At 38.3% G+C, this 19,968-nt stretch overlaps 1 protein-coding gene across 3 annotated transcripts in view; it reads right to left on the bottom strand.

The window, feature by feature from the left end:
* Positions 1–304: 304 nt before the first annotated feature.
* itga11a (integrin, alpha 11a) overlaps positions 305–19,968 on the bottom strand; it is a 71,543-nt gene continuing 51,879 nt past the window's right edge. For all 3 annotated transcript variants that reach the window (XM_063880575.1, XM_063880574.1, XM_063880576.1), the window contains 19 exons: positions 19,583–19,731; positions 18,154–18,297; positions 14,473–14,676; positions 13,087–13,217; positions 12,756–12,922; positions 10,812–10,951; positions 10,263–10,373; positions 10,038–10,123; positions 9,713–9,923; positions 9,435–9,533; positions 5,832–5,908; positions 5,504–5,587; positions 5,138–5,228; positions 4,891–5,004; positions 4,506–4,589; positions 4,302–4,412; positions 4,044–4,139; positions 2,970–3,083; positions 305–1,522 (listed from right to left, as the gene is read on the bottom strand). In XM_063880575.1, the coding sequence (XP_063736645.1) occupies positions 1,445–1,522; positions 2,970–3,083; positions 4,044–4,139; positions 4,302–4,412; positions 4,506–4,589; positions 4,891–5,004; positions 5,138–5,228; positions 5,504–5,587; positions 5,832–5,908; positions 9,435–9,533; positions 9,713–9,923; positions 10,038–10,123; positions 10,263–10,373; positions 10,812–10,951; positions 12,756–12,922; positions 13,087–13,217; positions 14,473–14,676; positions 18,154–18,297; positions 19,583–19,731 (2,291 nt within the window). In that variant the 3' untranslated portion in view covers positions 305–1,444. The remainder of the gene's footprint in view (positions 1,523–2,969; positions 3,084–4,043; positions 4,140–4,301; positions 4,413–4,505; positions 4,590–4,890; positions 5,005–5,137; positions 5,229–5,503; positions 5,588–5,831; positions 5,909–9,434; positions 9,534–9,712; positions 9,924–10,037; positions 10,124–10,262; positions 10,374–10,811; positions 10,952–12,755; positions 12,923–13,086; positions 13,218–14,472; positions 14,677–18,153; positions 18,298–19,582; positions 19,732–19,968) is intronic.

The following is a 19,968-nucleotide window of genomic DNA, read 5'->3' as shown; positions in this document are numbered from 1 at the left end:
TTAAATTCCATTTTTAATGAATCATTATTTAATGATACCATCAAAACAGCTGTTTTCATAAACAACCATCTTTTTCCTTTTGTGAATGTATTTAACTATCCTTTAGAGAATTTCTTCAAATACTCCTTATCTCTCTGATTCTCTGCCCACAGTTGCCCCACTCTGTCTGCATTACATTACTTGACAGGAAATAAACAACTCTCAGTTCTCCAGGCCTCATTAAGGCAGTAGAAACTCCTCAACTGTTCATTAAAAGAAGACATTTATAGACAGATACTGTAGTACAATGTTTTATTTGCAGGCATACTACAGCTCTTCACACCTCGGCAAACAGAACAAACTTCATGAGTAACACCAGGAGGGTGATGGGGATTTCATCTTTATAGCATCCGATTTTATCAATTAGTTACAGTTCTTCATGATATTTCCTTTGTTGAAATCTGTGTTGCCTGCAGTATATTATGCACATCCTTTTGCTCTGATGCAGTGCACGTTAAAAGGCATGCAACGTCTCGTAACAGGTTCAGTAACACAAAGCCATGTTGCTACAAAGTAATGCCATAAACCATGTTGAAAATACTGAAAACCATTCGAATACTTGAAAGCGTATAAAAAGGTACTTGACTATTTACAAAATTCAAGTTCATTTAGTACAAAGTAAAAGTGCATCAAATGTTTAATGTTTTCCAGGATGAAAATATTTAAAGAAAATAATTGAACTCTTAAAAGCAGATGCAAGTTGAGAAGATTCTTCTCAGTATAAAAAGATTGAGAATCTTCTGTAAGTTTAATGTTATTAATCTTCTTTGTACTTTGGTGACTTTAGTTGAGTTGTATTTCTTCATAAATTATTATGCAAGTGTGCTGAACCATTTGCAGATAAAATATTTCAAACATCAGATTTAATATACAGTATAATAACTTTACATATGCCGTAGCTTTTGGGTGGCATGTCACCCTTGAGGTTTTTCATGTATTTCAAAATTTACCATAAGAGTTAAATAAATACACATTAGGAAGAGACAAAAAAGGGACTGGCTAACGCTTGACTCGAGGACAAATTGTCGCCTGGAAATCTTGGGACAGATCGATCAAAGCTCACCATATTCTTCTTTTGAACAACCAGATAAAAGCTCCGACCAAGAAAACTGAAGCTCAGAGATCTGTGAAGGTACGACACAGAGGGCAGCGAATACATAGACAAAGAAGGCCCTGATGCCGCAACAGTGCAGGAATCCTAAGTGAGTGTGACAGTGCTGACTCTTGGGGGTCAGGGGTTGTGGCGTGGGTCGGATCCAGTGCACTGAACAAGCCCTGTTTCAGTGGTAATGCGGAGCCGTCTATGCAGTGCCACTGCGTTGTTGGGGAGCCTGGGGAGGTGGGTTGGTCCCTGAGTGTCGGGTCCCCTGTGGAAAAGGTAACTGCTGGGGGCCCTCAGCCTGCGTTACCGCACTTCAGCCACTTTCCCTTTTGTCTCCTGCTCGTCCTCGTCTTTTCGCTTCTGTCTCCGGAAGAAGCCGAGCTGGGAGGGAGAGCAGGAAAATACATTGAGAAATTAGCCTGACAACATGTAAGATTGTTGAAGGAAGTTCATTCTTGGCAATGACATCAGTATGTTTGATACAAATGAATAAGTGAGCAGATTTCTTTTAGCTTCAAACGGCATCTTACAGTCTTCAACCAGTGAATGTAAGTGGCTCAGGTGTTGTGACACGACCAATACTTACCAATACTTACCAAAACTTAATACACTTATTTCATGTTTTGACACTTCAACTATAAACTATAACTATAAAATCTAATTTTCATAGGGTATTTAGCTTGGCATATTAAACTCAAACTGAAAAAAATGCTTTACCATAAAAGATTTCAGTAGCCTTCATAAAAAGACACGATATAAGATGAATGCAATTGTAGGCTGTATTACACGGCGAGTAAACCTTTCTTCTAATTTAGATTTATGATGCTGTTTTGACAAAAACAAATACATTTACCTATCATCCAATCTGTTAAGGTAAAATAATAATTAATCAATAATTAATAGTAACCTACAATTGTAACTAAGATGCCATAGCGTAGTCAAGGTAACGTGATATGTCACCGCAAACTGTCGTCCCATTCGTAGTCATACCATTTTAACGACTTGTGTTCTCTTACACTCAGGCCTTTAACTAGGTGACTTCAGCTAAATCTGTGAGTGTTCAGGACTTAAGGCTTTAAGGGGACACTGGGATTGGTTTACAGTCAGCAGACACCCACGCAATCCAAAGAAGAGCTCTTATCAACGATAAAATCATCTGGGTGCAGGGCACTATACCCTGTTCAATGTTGTCTGCCTTGTGTAAAGCACCCCCCTCCTTTTTGCTTTTAAAATATATTAAACAACAAACGCAACGTAAAAAACATAAAATGCACTCTGAAACAATTTGGTGAATGAAAGATGATACACAATAAAAAACGTTACTTGATTTGAATTAGAAACAAAGATGACCTGATTGTTAATTAATATACTGTATGTTATGTTAACGTGAAAGATGACCAATGGCCTTTGTAAGGGTGAGCCATTTTTTTCAAGAGCTTTGACCCAGGAATAAATAGTAACAATCATTCAGCAATGATGCAGCCAAACTATTCTTTTGAAGTTATGAGTCGAGGTTAAAAATGATAACTAATGAACCTATGTTTTATAGGAAAACGCTGTGACACTCTGTCAAGTTAAAATTACTTTTCAATATCTTGTTTCAGGCATTATTCTCAACCAGAGGGTGGCAGCATAACCCTACACAGGCTGTGAGCATAGTTTTAACATGACCGATAAAGACATGATAACTTCAGGAGAGCCACATTAATTTGATAATGAAATAAGATACTAATAACTTCTTTACACTGAAAAACATACTTATACCTTTTCTTATAATTCCATATCTATTTTCCTTCGGACTAAATCTGTGCATGATATGATGACTTACCTTCCATAGCGCGAGAATGAGCAGGGCTAACAACAAGAGTCCTCCCAGCGTGCTGCCAATGATAATCCAGTTAGGGATTCTGTAGTCTCCTTCCTTCCTGATCTCCAATATTATCTGTGGATAAGACGACATTTGAGTCATTAGAATAGACCTTTTAATTTATTTTTGGAAACACTGTAAAATCAAGTGAAAAATGGCATAGTTAATTTATTTATCTTGCAAATGCTAGAGATATAATTAACAAACACTTAAATATATATAAGTGTCTATATCTTCACTAAAGTTAAAGCAGCAAACACTCAAAGGCGGAGATAATGCACTTACTCTGACATTATGATGGTTAATATATCAAGAAATCTGTTTTTGTGGGGTAGTTATATTCAGTACATGGGATATTCACCAAGAATGCTGACCTATTCTGTAACTCAAAGAGACATATTGTACTGTATGTAGAATAAAACATGACAATCTTTCTGAAGTTGGTCTGAAACGGCATCATTAATTGCACAGATCAGAAGCAGGTTTAGCACTAAATCTAGTTCCTTTTACACAAATGATTTATCAAAAGCTTACATCAGCTGACCAAAATCAGTTTGTATTGACTCATAAAAGCATAACAAAGAGAAACTGTATTACTGCTGGTACCTGCCAATAGATGGCAGTAGAGATTAGTGAGTGAGTGCGACTTTTACATGTTGTGCCGCTGGTCCTTTCGGTCCCTAAGCACCAAACATCACATGGGCTCCAATACCAACCTCTACTGTCTGAAAACCCACCGCTTCAGTGGGGCAGTGCTCTGCAATACTGCAGCAGAGCCCACTGATATCTTTTTATAAAGTTGTCACTGCAGAAACTGTTCTTGTTGATTGTTACATATTATACTATTTAACACTTTTGTTTTATTTGAACAAAGACTGATCTCATTAAGCACCACACATGGATACAATAACAAATATCTGAGAGAGGCCCAGTCTGAACAAACAATGATACTATTATGAGCTCAGATTTGAGTCATGTCAAACCCGGGACAGAGACAGTTTTTAGTTAAAAGTTTATTAGAGGTTGTTGACTCACATGTCTGACAGGCCTTTCTTCGTGTAAAAACATGGGGCTGGAGGAGGGGAGCTCCACTGATGCACTGGTTCCCAGTTCCAGGATTTTAAACTTCAGCTGGAGAGAGGATATCAAAACATCACACAGCTGAGAGACTACAATGCTGTCGTCATGGAAGCAGCACAACAGCCACATGAATGGAGCACTTGCATGCATGTGCGTTATTATAAAGCTTGGGTTACCAACTTTATGCATGGATGTTTCGGGTTTTATACTCACTGCGTGTAAGGTATCTATTCGTAGTGCTCCTGTGATTCGAACCGCAATTTCTCTGTAGGAGGCCACATTGAGGGTGCATCGGATCGGCAAAGTCAGGGTGTTGGATCGATTCTGTGTGAAGAAAACAAACAAACTTAAAGTGATGGATAGCTACTCTTCTTCTTCATCTTATTTGGGAATGAAATTGTTTGGTTATAATCTTACCAAGCGGGAAAAGCGCGACAGATCCTCAGGTGACGCTCTGCTCTGCGCCACATGCTGAGGTGGCAAACAGTGTGAACCATCCCTCTGAGGTGTGACATGAGAGAAAAATAACAGTTAGTATGCTAGAGGGAAAAAAAAAGTCAAACTATTGTTGTAATAGCTCTTTAAATCTACATGCATTTAAGGCAATTGTGGTTGCTTAAACATAATCTGACACAAGAAGAGGGCAAACTAATTAAACCTCTTCCCTCAAACTATGAACTATTTAACTGAGCAGGAGAGGGATTTATAAATTAGCTTTTAAATCACAAATAGAATGTTTTCTTAATACGTAACATGTTCTCATTTTAAATCAGTGAGGTCAGCTTAGTGACTGCACACTCACCTGGTCAATATAGAAGTAAGATATCTTCAGGAGTTGGTTCCCGTTTTTCGTCGTCTCTGGGATCTCAATATTCAGCTGCAGATCATTTACTGGAAAGTAGCCAAGGTTCTGGATCTGAGAGAAAACAACAGAGTGAATTATTAGAGCGGGACCCTCCCAAGGATAAGCAGGTTAAGCTAATGGGTGGAAGGATTTCCACATACTTTTCTTGTACCATAAATTTAATTGTAATTATTTGTGCTCTCACCTGGAATGTGAAGTTGAAAAGAGGACCGATAACTCCGGGCTCCTCGAGGGACAACTCTGATTTGATGTCATATCGAGTCGGATGTGAATCCCTTTTTAATAACAGAATAAACACGAACAAGTAATATGTGAGAACAATTTTATCTTCTATTTGTCCTGGCTTCTAGGCATATGTGGTGGAGGAATAAATCATAACAAATCCAGCTACAGTATCTGCAACTTATTTTCCCACACTGTTTTGAAATACTTAATGATATAATCTCACTTTGCTACGCTCACTTGCAATTCCAAGTTCATTGCTTCCAAAATCAACTCAACAGCTTCAGCAGCATTCATTATTTGATAAGACAGTGAGAAATTAACAAACCTGGTGAAGAGAAGGTCTGCCTCGTAATTCAGTGAGTAATAGATGTCATTAAAATTATCAGCTGTGCTTATTTCCTCCCCATCACTGTTGAGAAAACAAGACACAAATATTCAAAGAATTTAAGCAATGATGTAACACTGGGACACAACAGTTGAAATACTCATCCATCTTACTCCTTGCAGTTGCAGCTTTTTCATAACTATTGAGCATGCCACGTGATATATATCGCGGAAGTAAAGCTTTGTTCCTACTTTTTGGATGTCTTCTCTCCATGCAAACAGGAAATGTAAGATGTAAAAACGTATAAAATACATTTAATGATTCAAACCTTCTGGCCTCGAGGATAACTCTGATATGGTCCAGGAAGATGGTGCGACTGAACTCAAACTCCAGACGAAATGTGACCTACACAGAGCAGAAACAGTACAGAAAAAAACCAGTTTATTATCTCTTTTTATGTATTGTTTTTAAACACACAGGTCAGAAACTTCTTTTGACTCCATTTGTTATTGTATTTAACATCCTAACAGTAAAGACGCTGTATTTTGAATGAGTAAAGCCCTCAACAACCGGTGGCTTAGTGAGAGCAGGGGAACTTCCCCTTAGTAAATGGACAAATACGGCAAATAATCGAAAAACATCACACACACACACACACACACACACACACACACACACACACACACACACACACACACACACACACACACACACACACACACACACACACACACACACACACACACACACACACACACAAACACACACACACACACACACACACACATACAGACAAACTGCCAGTGTCTGTCATATCCAGGAACACATTTAAACCTACAGGCAGAGTGGAGAAGAGTGGATACACTCGGTGAAGAAAGGGAGAGGAGAGGAGAGCAATAACAAGAAGGATTGGAAAGGAAGAAGAGGAGAAGAGACAAAGGAGAGGAAGAAGAGGGGGTCAGCAGAAAGCAAACCGAGCTGAGCTTTGTTTATGCTCCTCCAAGCAGTAATGAACTCCGTCAGTCCGGAGAGGAATTCATAACAAGTCTATTGTAGCTAAAGTAAATATATACCAACATGATGACCTCTTTTCAGAAGGGAAAGGTGACCTAGGTACTTTCATTGAGTAATTCCATGATCAGCTATTTTATATTTTTAACCCAGGAAAAATGTTGTTGGCCATAGTTACTTCCATCGGAATATTTTACATAAAAAAAATATAGTTTCCTCCCAAAAATGTTTCCCCTCTAAACTGCTCGTATATTATTATTTAAATATATGTTTGCGGCTCAGATAGGAAACAAAGGCCATATACCTTTACATTTTTCAGAAACTGATCTACTTTTACTTAAGAAGGAATATAAATGTATTGGCCAATTATGTGTACATATAAAAGGAATTGAAAAGCAATACTTTTCTTTGTTTACTTTTTCATGTTATTGTCCCCGTTATGAAAGAGCTAGAACAGAGAGACTCATTGTTGCCCTGCTTTTCTTCTGAAATAATTGGATCAATCTATGTTGAAGGTAATTTAAGAGAAAATCTGACTCAAAATTAGAACACACACACAAACACATAAGAAAGGCACAGACACACTCATGCATGCAAGGGGGTTTGGAAGATATGACTGTCCGGGGCTAAAGGACCTTTGTGCACCAGAATAGCTGAACATGGAAATTGAGGCGGAGCATGAAGCCCCCCTTCCTCATCTGGTCAGATGGAGTCTGCCGGCATCCCTGAGCCACACTCACTGTCAATCATCACAAATAATTCACAACAAATAGTGTGCTATGTCTATGTGTGTGCCCACATGAAACAAACACACATTTGTCACCACCAGGGTATGATCTTTCAGACCTCACTTTCCTGCAGCGGCATTAAAGTTTACAGTACATGCTCGTTTTTTACACAGGTCAACACAACCGGAAAAGTCAAAACAAGAGTGATAACTGGCTGTTTTAAAGAGCCAGCCTTGAAGTTCTTACTTTCCTTCAGCTATACAGCGGTTTTGGCAGGCTTGGCAGCAGCATCATGTACAATCAGCCTGTATAACTCGGTGCCACATTTTTTAAATGCTCTCGACCAGAGCAGATCGGCCTTGTGGCTCTGGATGCTGTTCATGCTGAATGAATGGGTATGAATCACTTGGTTTGAAGGGGGAATGGAGACCTCTTGGTTCAGTTGTTGGGAAGCATAACACAGAAATGTGGTGATATTTCAGTTGCCCAGGAGATGTCTTTTGTTTGTGATAATGACGCGGTTAGGACATGTCATGAACTCTTTCAATCGCCTTCATTACTTCATCCCTGCACTATTTGTCAGCACACTGTGTATCAGTAACAGAGACATGTGCACGGACATCAATGGAAAACACGGCTTACCCATAATCTGCCCACTGTTTAAAAGCTTTTAACTGCACAGTGTGATGAACCAGTGTCCCCATATCCCTATCACTGTTAATTCAAACATCACTCTCTTAATAATAAAACGTAATACCTTGCAGTAAAACGGACTGGAGTCTCATAAATATTGTTGACATTACAAGCCTGTGGAAAGGCTTGGCATCAGCAGAATTGAACGTGAGAATCGGGAACAGATGAGAAAATAAAATACCCTCAGTATCTTTCACTCAGTCTCACCTGGAGCCCCGGGCTAGAGCGGAGAAAAAAGTCCTTAATGGCTGAGGAACGAAGTTGTTCACGTCTGTTTACCTTGTTGCTAAGATGTCTCTTGATAATAATGCAAGAACAACCAAATGGGTTGCTCATTTAAATTCTTATGGTGTATAGACTATAATTTAAGGGAATTGCTTGACTGATTTTATGATTTTACTTCTAACATGCAGATTCACATATGTAATGGCTTGGTTCCCACACATTCCCAAAGCTCTACACTATAGGCGAGTACATTCATGACCTTGTGAACATATAAAGTACAACTCAAAGGTGCCATCATCTGACCTTAAGACTTTGGACACTTTGGTTAATTAGTGCCGATGTCCTTGACATTGATTTTGTTGAATTTTGTTGATACGTTTCTCTATAGTAACTCAAGTTTTAGAGCATGAGTCTTGTCTGGGAAATTGCACAATTATATTTAACATTGTAATGCGCTTTGTTGACAAAATAGCTATGGTCACAGGATACGGATTTCAGCCTCCATCCCTCCATTAGCCATTGGATACATTAGGATTATTAAAAATAAATCTTTATTACAGCTGCTTCAATCTCACATTTGTTTTAGTTAGATAGAGAAGGATGTTTTTAGTGTCGGCACTAAATTGTTTTATGTCAGACCGTAGAAAGAAGGGATCTCTTGAACCAGTACTAACCCAACTCCTCCGGTTGGCTTGTGGGTTCAGCATTAACCAGTGTGGTGTGTCACGGTCATCTAAATTTGCGGCATGCGTTTTGGGTGTCTGTGATTTAAAATGTCCCCCGTCAATGTTTTCACAGCTTCGGATTAGCGGCACACTGGGCTGTGAGGGTGCTCTGATGAGGCTGCAGACAAGGATGCAGCTTTTTATTTTTATCAGACGTGCCAGCGTCTAAACTGCTTTTATCATCCTTGGCAAGAAGTATGGTTGGAAAGATTTACATCTGCTTTCCATTCAGTCAAATAAATACAGAAATGAAGATTCTCAACTAAAACATATGACTTTTTAGTTGACCTAAAACACCCATAAAACCCAAGAACCAAATGTCAGAAACAAAATTTGATTATTTTAGTGTCAACCAAGGGACCTCTATACTATGATATGTATCGATATTTTGTCAGACAAATCCATCTGTGGGTTTTTAAACAATACAAATGTAGCCGGTATAGTCTCAGTAAATAGATATCATTTTATTTTCCTTACTGTGTGGGTGTTTGCAAAAAACTAAACGCTAATGTTTTTTAATAATGATTGTTAAAGAAAGTATTATCTCACCTGAGTTTTAGCCCTCATGAAGGGAGCACTGACATTGCAGATCTTTTCATTCCTCAGTTTGTTGTCAATTAAACACTCTATTTTGATGTCAGAGTTGTCCTGGATCACAAAATAAGAAAGGTTGTTGTTTTTAATACAGTCTACATCTAATACAATACAATACATGTGGTTTGCCTGCTGGTTAAAACTGACAAATATTCAGTACATTTTTGGACAATTTTACTAAATTAAATAAGTTCTCATGCTGAACCACACAAGTTTGTCTGATGATGTCGTACCTTGACTATGAGGCTAGAGAACCGTAGATTGGGTGTGTAGCTGATATTAAGGAAAGCACTGTAGGCATTCTCGCCTTTGTTCTCCAATCGGACGTCCACCACCATCCGCCTCCTGTTTGCTTCAATAACCCGCAGAGACCCCTCTGCCCCGCCTTCGCTTTGATGGCGGCAGAAAACACCACGAGACTGAACAGGCTGTGCACAGAACTGACTGGGAGGCAGGGAGTGAGAGAAAAGTAAAATCTTAAGTAACAAAGTAGGCAAGGTTCAGTTTTACATGGTGTATAAATACACTTTGTCTGTGGTTTCTCATGTGTGAACCTACTTTATAGTCAGGAGATCGTTCATACTCTGCAGTGCCAGGTCAGGCATGCAGCGGTCGTCCTCGTCACAGCCGTTCCAGAAGGGCAGCTAAGAGACAAGATTTTGTCACTTCAAAGTGATTACATATTCTTTCCTTTCCATATGTACCATGATTATATCAGATAATAAGAGTGAATTTTATTAACTTAAAAGCAGGAACAGGATAAGCTGTCAAATTGTCTCTCACCTCAGTCCTCACAACAGTCGGCCAGCTATCATCCAGAACTGGTCCGAGGTCAGGATCTTGTAGTCCCACTTGTGCAGAGAACACAATCGGCCGTGCGTAGTCTGTGGTCTCCTGATATAAAACATTAAGTTAAAAGATTAGACTGTAGCCCAGTTTAATCATTTATCATTGCACTTTATCTATGGCTCCCCAATCATTTTAGCTTTCAAAAAGTTTACATGAAGATACAGAAATGCTAAGAAAAGTGTTGGTTTTGACAAATGTGGGAGATCAATATAAAAAATCACTATACAGCAGAGATGGTTGACCAAAGTCTGTTTTTCAAATGTTGTTTAATTCATATAGATATTAGGACAAAATACAAATAGCAAATGTATCAGCCAGAATCAAACGGTTGTAAAGGAACTTATTTAAACCTTCACATGATGCCAAACATTTTCAAAGAATCTCACTTGTTTTATATACTGTATCTTTGAGCCATCTTAGCTATTTAGTTCAACATTGATCTTGGTGTTCACATGCACTTGCACCCCTCATCATGGGCCTCACCATGACGTGGAAGTAGATGTGTTCACACTTCTCTTCTCCAGGAAAGAGGGTCAGGTTTTGAGGCTGCAGCTTGTTCGGGTTGTCCAGTACGGCCCGAGGATTGAAACGTCTTTCGGCAATGGAGACATTATATTTAATCCCTGGTGGGTCAGAGGAAGAGATCAGAAATTACACTTCCATTTGAAATATTTCAAGAGCCTGTTCTATTTTTGTTCAAATGTTTATGAGATAAATCGGATTCTGCTTTGACTTATGTTAGTGCAGACTAATTGAAAAATGGAGGCATCAGGCTATGGCAAATGACATCACTGTCGCAGTGCAATGCAATGCAATATTAGCTTTTCTTTGAACACACAGCATGATGAATGTGTAACCACATACGATCATCCAAACCCCCTGGTTTCAGAACGGAGCCATTTCCAAGCCACATTGTTTAAAAAGGCTTTTAATTTATTGCCTCATGTTTTCTTGGCATGAGGGAAAATCTACAAAGAGTGAACTTTTGCATGAGTTGTGTTTGGGGTCAACAAGAGAATTATGGAAAAGGAGACATTTTGAAAACAATACAAACAATGAACAAGAAGATTTTTGCCACTTTTCACCGACTTACATTAATCATTATCAACTATTATTACCAGTGTTGTTTCTTCGGATGAGAGAAACTCATGGTTAATAAAAAGATATATATGAATATTTCTAACTTTACCAGTTTGAACAGCTTTTTGGCCACTGAGCAGCATTTCTCGTCAGTATATTACCTCACAACTCAACAAATGGCATCTAAATAGTACATTTTTGGGGTCTTTTCTCTCAAACTGTAAATACACATCTTTGTAAAAGTAAGATTATCTTCACTGGGACAGAAAAAATCCATTTCCATTTTATGCAATAGACCACAGCGAACTCACAAACACCAGCATCTGTCAAGCATTACTCGCCAGACACGACAATGAAAGGAAAATGAAATAAACGTGTTCCTCTGTAAGTAACCAGCATAGACAAGCTAAGTTCTCCTCTGTTTTTCCTCTGCTCTATTTTGGCATGTCTGGTAGATTTGATAAAGATGTCAGGGGGTCAAAAGGTTAACTCAGAACACGCTCCTCCGCACCTCTGCTTCCTCCACCCTCACACGCAGTGAAACTGGACCCTGCCATCATATCTCTTAAAACAAATTGTCAGCAAAGAAGCCCTGTGGTTTCATGCAGGTGGGCTACTACCAGCGGCACAACGACCTTCTGCAGGACCTTTGAATCGTCACCAAGCAGCAACAAGTAGAAACAACTCTTTAAAAAAAAGAAAAAAGCTCCTAAATTTCATTCCAACCAGCGTTCACACAATAAAATCAAACATTTGACAGCACCAATGTGGTTTAGCTGTACCAGTTTTGGAAGAAGTAGCATTAGTTTTGGCAAGCAATAGCAGTGAGATCAGAGTTTCTTATTGCTAGTAAAGAAACATTTCATTTTGGCGCTACCCAGAGTTTTAGCCATCACACACTTTACGGGCCACATGCTGAAAGTGCCTTTTTAGCTCGGACATTATACATTCGGAGGGCTGAATGTTTTTTCTCACTTATAGACGGGACATTTTTCCTCCACTAATGTATCACAACCCAACACAACAGCTGAACTACATTGCAGACACAGAGCCAAAATATACATTTCTCTGCTCAAGCGTATCAGCACAAAAGATGTGTTTAAGATTTTACATTATCCAGAGTTTGACCATACAGCTGCCAGTGTCAGCGTTGTTTTCATTTTCCTCAGACGTGTAGTTTTATATATATGTTTGAAAGGTTTTGCAATAAGTAGGGTATGATTTACAAAAAGATGAATAGGGTTTTAGTAACTCCGGGAAGATGCCAAACATCAGGCAAGGGGGGGAGGAAGTTGGGAGGATTCACTGACACGCCTCCACAGAGGAAGATTATTTTTGCTGGCTTACCAATTTCCTGCGTGGGAAGAATGGCCGTCCTGGCAGTGATGTTGAAACATACAATGGCTGACATACAGGTCACGTCTTTGCCGCCTCTCTGACAGTCCTTCACAAAGATGTTGATCTTACTTGGCTCAAACCTGACGGTGGTATATATCCGGATGACACTCTGTGACCTATGAGGGCATGAAGTAGTTACAGATCAAAAAACAACTTTGAGACTCAAGAATATTTAAAAAAACATTATTACTTTTGAAGGTGTACATACAGGGTGATAAAAGAACATGTGGGGATAAAAGAGATGTCTTTAAAGTATTGCAGAAATATGCATTTTACTAACCAAAGGAGAACAGCAGCACCAAGGGAACCGACTGCCAGGTCCACCAAACCATCATCGTTCATGTCCATTGTGCCATGAATACTGCGTCCAAAGTACAGCAGGCCAGGAGCCAAATCTGTTGCTGCTATCCTCTGAGAAACAGACAGAAGAAAGATCGGGGAAAACAAGGGTCAGAATGACAAAAACTATCGTTTACAATGTTGTGATTAGAATACTTATCAAAGCAGTCATGTGATCAATTCAACTGAATAGTTAAATGCATTTCATGGAAATACGGTAGCAATTAGATACTGTACAAATAAAATAATTTACTTAAGAATAGAAAAAGAGTTTGTGATTTACTAAATTGTATGCAAATACTACATTTACATTACTTCCAGCCATTCTCTGAAGCATACACTCGACTTACATTTTTCACCACAGCTCCCTGCTTTTGTTTCAATCCATCACATACTGAACGTTTCCTCAGATAAACTTAATCATCACATTCTGTCTGTTTCTCATGCCTGAAATTCTCCTGTAATTGCAGTGCCGACTATTTTCCACCTGTCTGTCATCTGCCCTCAATTTATTCTGGTCACCTGATCCCCACATCAACCTGCACACCTGCCCCTCTTCCACTCATCTACTTGACACATGCCTCTCTGCTCAGGTCTGCCCTCTAGCTCCTTGTCAGGTTTAGGAAGCTCTTTCTGACATTAGATGTATACAATCTGAAGAATTGCCTACTCCGGACCTTGGCCTTTTGGACTAAAAGCATAACACATCTGAGTAAAGAACTGTTAAAGTATGGAATGAGACTCATTTTGTAAGATTTTTTTAGCTTAGTCCTGTGCTATATGTACTTGTTAGTTTATGTTATATTTAAATCAATCTCAACCTGTTTGTTTCTTTTAGGTTACAAGTTACCTAAATGTTTAGCTATTTTACTCTCATCAAAAAGATACAAAAAAAATATATATATATACAGCCGCGAAAAAGATTAAGAGGCCACTCTTAAATCTTTATCTCTACATGTGTGGCAGCCTTTCCAGTGTGTGTTGAACACAGAGAAAAAATGCCAGTAGTTTACAGAATACAATAAAAAATATATATAATAATAATCATTTAGCTCAAAATACAAACCTATAAAAACTAAAACAAGAGAAACTGATGATGCTGAAGTCGTCTCTTAATTTTTTCTGCGGCTGTATATATCATCTTCACTTTTTTGTCAACAAAGTTTTAGCACTTGATTTTTGTCTTTTTTGGTCAGAAATACCACATGTTGATATAAAAACATGTGGTATGCTTTTGAAAAAATGTTATGATACATGATGAAAGTCATTGAAAGCCAACAAATACATAGACATTGTAGTTATAGTGAGCTCTTTGCACAGCTCTCACCTGTTTGTATTTGCGCAGTATTCTGTTTTGCTGGCTAAAGAAAACATAAATGGCTCCTTTGTGGTCGTCTTCCAGCGGGGCTCCTATCACCAGGTCATTGAAGCCGTCACCGTTCAGGTCAGGCACGGGAGCGAGCGATGAGCCGAAACGAGCGTTCTGGCCTCCATTATGAATTTCCAACGCTCCCTCAAAGATGAAACGATTCTGGGGGATGAAGGGAAACAATGATGAGTGCTCATGAATATATTTGATATACAGTTACACAGAGCATCCTAGTCTTTCACCTATCAGAATGCATTTGTTTTCCCATTGGTTCCTACCTCATACATATCTGAAGGCAATTGACCCTTTATAGTTTAGATTCTCACAAGAATTGGAGATTATGTACTTTGATGTTGATAAATAGACAACAGATTACATGGCAAGTCTCAGTGCGGGCGATCTGGCACTCATCCAAAAAATTAACAGCAACAAACATTTTCAAACCGCACCTCAAGATGAGTCGAAAACCTTTCATGAGTTTCCAGACATTGATCTGTTTTCATGTGTACGGGACACTGGACTAAATGCTGCATCATGAGAACTGCTTTAGAGCCGGGGTATTTTTCGGTTAACTCAGCAGCAGGTTATCATGGCATTGTACTCACACACACATGCTCAACAATCTTCATTTTGATTGTTCTGTGTTGTGGAGACGTTTTCAGAAAAGTGTTTGTTAGATCAGCATTGAGTAAATATCTTTTCAACACTTAGTGTTTTTGTTTTAGGTTTAGAGGGTATGATTTATGATTTTTTTGAATATTTATTATCTTTTTCATCTACCTAAGAGCTTCTCAAGTGTTTTCTGTTCATTTCATAAAAATACTTGTATTACGCTTTAAGTATGGTTGTACTACCTTGTCTTTTTAGTGTTCATTTAAAAAATAAATGTTATTATGTGTGTAGCGGCAAAATCCTATAATCTATAAAAGAAAATTAACTTAAAACTAAACTGCCGCTGAGGCACCAGATAGCGAATCTTACGCAGGGAAAAATTATCATAGTCCATACAAGTCACCGTTTGTGCGTTTATTTGTAGTATCATTCACAAATAACACAGTTTCCAATCTTGCCTTTCTAGAGCCTTTCCTATGGCTCTCCGCCTAGCTTGAATCTACCTGACTGGTAAAAAACTATGTGCCTTCTGGTGCTCTGCTACCACCACCACCTGTCTCCAATATATACACAATTACACCAGGTACCCTAATCACCCAGTGCCCGAACATGCCTTCCATATAAAAGCATACAAACAAATTTAACTAACTTAAATAACAAGGCTAAATAATAATAATAATAATAATAATAATAATAATAATAATAATAATAATAATAATAATAATAATAATAATAATAATAATAATATATTCTTTATAAACAAAAACATAAGTAAATAAATTATAAAATAATATAAAGGCAATTTTTAGCTCCAACTATGTGTTTTGTTTTTTATGTCTCTTTTCTACAGTATCATGGCTGGTTTATATGGTATGTATAATATCATATTTCATGAATATGTCATACTAATTGTGACACACAAGCATGCATTAAACACAAAGAAAGCTGTTATAGTATGCATATGTTTAATATAGTATGAATACGTACACAGATAGCTCTACAGGACGAAACCTTTATTGGACACAGAAGTAAATGCCAGAAGGATCATTTTTTAAATAGCATATATAGTGTAAAGGGTGTCCTACTGTATTTGTTATCTAGAGGGCTGATGTATGCCTTCTGGCAGAATTCAGTTTCCAGTGAAAGAGCTGATCTGTTCTTCTAATGATCTATCATAACAGGAACTAGGAAGAGATTGTTTTCCTCTCTGCCCTCCATCCAGCGTTTGTTGTTTGAATTATCTCAAAAACCATCTCTAGTCAACTAATCGTGGTGGAATGTATCCAGTAAAAAGAAGCAAACAAGATTTGTTTTATCTTTCCTGAAATAAAATGAAAGCTACATTTCTGATCAGCTTCTTTGTTTTTCACATAATCCTTTAATTCTGCCTTTGTGAACTCAAATATCTTTAACATCTGGCAACAAAAAAGTGAGGAATTTACCCTCCTGGCAGTAAAAGGACTAAAGAATGCTGTATAGCTTTAGTATATTTATTTGAAGTTCTATTCTTAGAGAGTATAAAGTCGGAGGGAAAATATCCACGTCTTTGAAACTAAATACCCGAATGGAAACATTTTGAAAGAAAAAATTGAGGCAAATACTTTAGCCCATCAGCAGTCATGCATATCATTGCTCCACTTGGCATCCCAGCTCATAATATAACTTCAAGTTGGCAGAGGAAACATGACATCACTTGTTATTTCAGTTGAATGAGTGGGAAAGGACTTGATTTAGGAAGGAAGATTTTACCTTCCCGGCTACCTGATGTGTGCGTAGTGACTGGGAGGGAGATTAATGGGGAAATATATTCAGGGCTGTTAAATTTGAAACACATGGTTTGTGAGGAGACCATGAAGGGTCACGACCAGTATGCAATTTAAGCTAAATGTCTAATTTTCTTTCTCCAAGACACTTTTTTAAATCTTTGGACTTGGAGTTATTATACCTTAAATATTTGGTCTGTCGCAAACACATCTAAATATCAGTTCGTCATTGATTATCAATACTTATCCATAATTTTCTTTAACAATAATTGACTATATCCCAGGTATTTCTGATAAGACAAGACATCCAACTAATATACGTAGTTGAATTTATATTTGAATGAGAAACAGTAAAAATATCTATGCTAAATAAAAAAGGCAAGAGTCTACAGCCATGCAAGTGGCTCACTAAGGCGGTAGAGTCAGAAGATGATCCACATGACTACAGATATTGTTCAATAATGTACACCTATACCTTTTAAAATGAGGTGCGGTCATGCAGGCAGGCATAAATACATCTGCGGAATCATATGTGGATGTGTAGTGTTCACTGTTACCCCAAAATACAGATTCTGGAACCAGGGTGTCAAACCTTTTCCAGAACGATATCACTGTGCAGCATCTCTAGCAACAATAACCACCTGAATCAACCACATTATGATTATTAATCACCCTGAACATAAATCTTACTGTCCTGATTTCAACAGAAGATTTAAAGGAGTGATTTCTGTCTGTATTTATTTTGTTTCTGATTTTTAAGCTTGGCCCGCCACCTGTGATATGGTTTGGACCAGATCAGATATTTAAATGTATTTTCCACGCCTATTCAATGCATTCAAAACAGCTGAAGACATTTATTATTTCAATGAGCAAGACCGACCTGGAGCAGCAGGACATTTCCTCCTATTACAGAAAGTTCTCGCTTCCGAATGGTTTGCTGGAAATAGGCTTAGAAAGGGCAAAATACTTTCCTGTTGAGTTCAGACTAAACATCTAATAAAGTCTGCACACTGGCATGGCAGCATTTGATCTGCACATTTGACCTGGACAGGCCCATGTGTCAAATGTCTGCCTGCTGCATGTCAGTGTGAGAACTGGGGACCTGGAATGCAACAGAGTCTGGTTTGGTAACGGGACACTTCTGGTGAAGAAGAAATTAATGCAAACATCTGGAGTTTGAACAGGTGTTGACCCAATTCTGAGTCTTAAACTGATTTATCCCTGTATTTCTCTATTTGTTTGAGTTCTCAGAGTTTATACCCACCAGCTCTGTCACTCTGTAGATGTAGACCTTTCCCTTCTCCATGCCTCCACTGAAGAACATGGGTGCTGCCACCAAGAGGTTGTCTGTTATACCGTCTCCATCAATGTCCAAGGGTGCGATCTCACTGCCATAGTAGGAGCCAATCTGAAAGAGATGTATAGTGTATGCATGAAATTCTGAAATCAGTATTAAATCCTCTAAAGGGATCATGCAATCAGTTGTATTCTTGCATGAGTGTGTGAGCATCTATGTCAGTTTGGCCATGGCTTATCTTGCAAAACACTGGACCACTAAACATCATCATTTTTTTGTGTAGACTTGTAGTTGCATACTCATGGTTGCGGTGATTAGGTTTTTTTTTTTTAACTGTTCATTAAATATAGTAATAGGTTGAAGAAGTGTTACTTTATTTTGTGACTCTATTTTTATTTATAGTATAAAGACTCAGACACACCTGGCAGAGATCTCTACTATCTTAAAAGCAGTCATTCTACTAGGTGACGAAACTCTTGGCTTCTTCTAAACTATTTGTTGATCTGATTTATTGATGATTTGGAGTTGCTTTGAATGTTGTAAGCTGTTAGTGGATAGGGGTCTGTGTTGTGTCCCTGCAAGTAGTCAGAGATGTTGTAGATGCTCAGACTGTGAGTGCTGTTTGGAAGATCAGTCACTGGATAAAGATGGAGCATCATCTATTGGTTTTCATATTAGAAACATCTGCCTATAAAAAAGCTCTTTTCTCAAAAGTTGTGGGATCAAGAAACTTTTCTGCAAAGAAACATCTGCTGCTCTGGATGAGCTGTTGCTGACAAGGTACATTGTAAGCTGCTGCCGGATCACTTCAGGCCTGCAGCCTGTGAAGAGTTGCCAGTTATGAGTGTAGCCGACATTAACACAGAGCCACATTTCCTTCAAATGATGATTATTTTTAAACTCGCTAAACTTGGAAAGTGCCATTAAATCCCAACACATGATTTGCCTTTCTTCCTTCTGGAACTTTGTTTTCAGGATCTCAAATCATTTCATGACAGGAAAGACAGTTTGCTATTGATCAACACTGAAAATGTGTGTGCCAAAGTTCACCAACGTTGACATTGCAGTGATTCGATTCAAAATAATAGTTGAGATAAAATACTGTGCAACTGGACCTTCATTTATTCATTGTGAATATTATTATCATTTTTCAGCTCCTCTATATAGATTTCAAAAAGGTCAAATGTTTGTGTCAAAGCAAAAAAAACCCATGCAGAGCAGCTTTAAAGACTTGTATAACTAACTGGGCTGCTCTTCATCAGTGTTTTATCACCATGTTTTATGACATTCCTTGTTGCACTGCTGAACTCTTTTAAAGCAGACATGAGGCCTACATCAGAGAGCAACTGGCCTTCAGCTGATAAACTTTTTATCAAGTGCTGGATGTTTCCACTACCTGCTGGCCTTTGAGAGAGTGCAGGATGGTGAGGTTTCCCGAGTTCTTCAGAGTGAAGATGATGACTTTGCCCGTGTGGTTAAATCGTGGCGCTCCCGCTACGAGTAGACGACCGTTTCTGGCTGACACCACAGATGTCACAGTATAACCTGGTTATTTAAAACACACAAACATTAATTCTGCTTGCCAACCCACTGAAGCATATAGAGTTAGACATTTTTCTCCCCTTCCTCACAAAAGTAACACATTGAGGATATTACACATGATGTTTGTAATAACCATTTCCTTCTATTGACTACGGACATGTACAATGATTGCTTTACAGTCAAATTGTAAAATAAATCAAAGACCAAAGAGCAAATGGACCTAACTTTCAGGTTCATATA

Source organism: Eleginops maclovinus, chromosome 4 (assembly GCF_036324505.1).
Source record: "Eleginops maclovinus isolate JMC-PN-2008 ecotype Puerto Natales chromosome 4, JC_Emac_rtc_rv5, whole genome shotgun sequence".
Taxonomy (NCBI): Eukaryota; Metazoa; Chordata; class Actinopteri; order Perciformes; family Eleginopidae; genus Eleginops; species Eleginops maclovinus.
This window is presented reverse-complemented; position numbering and strand designations above follow the sequence as displayed.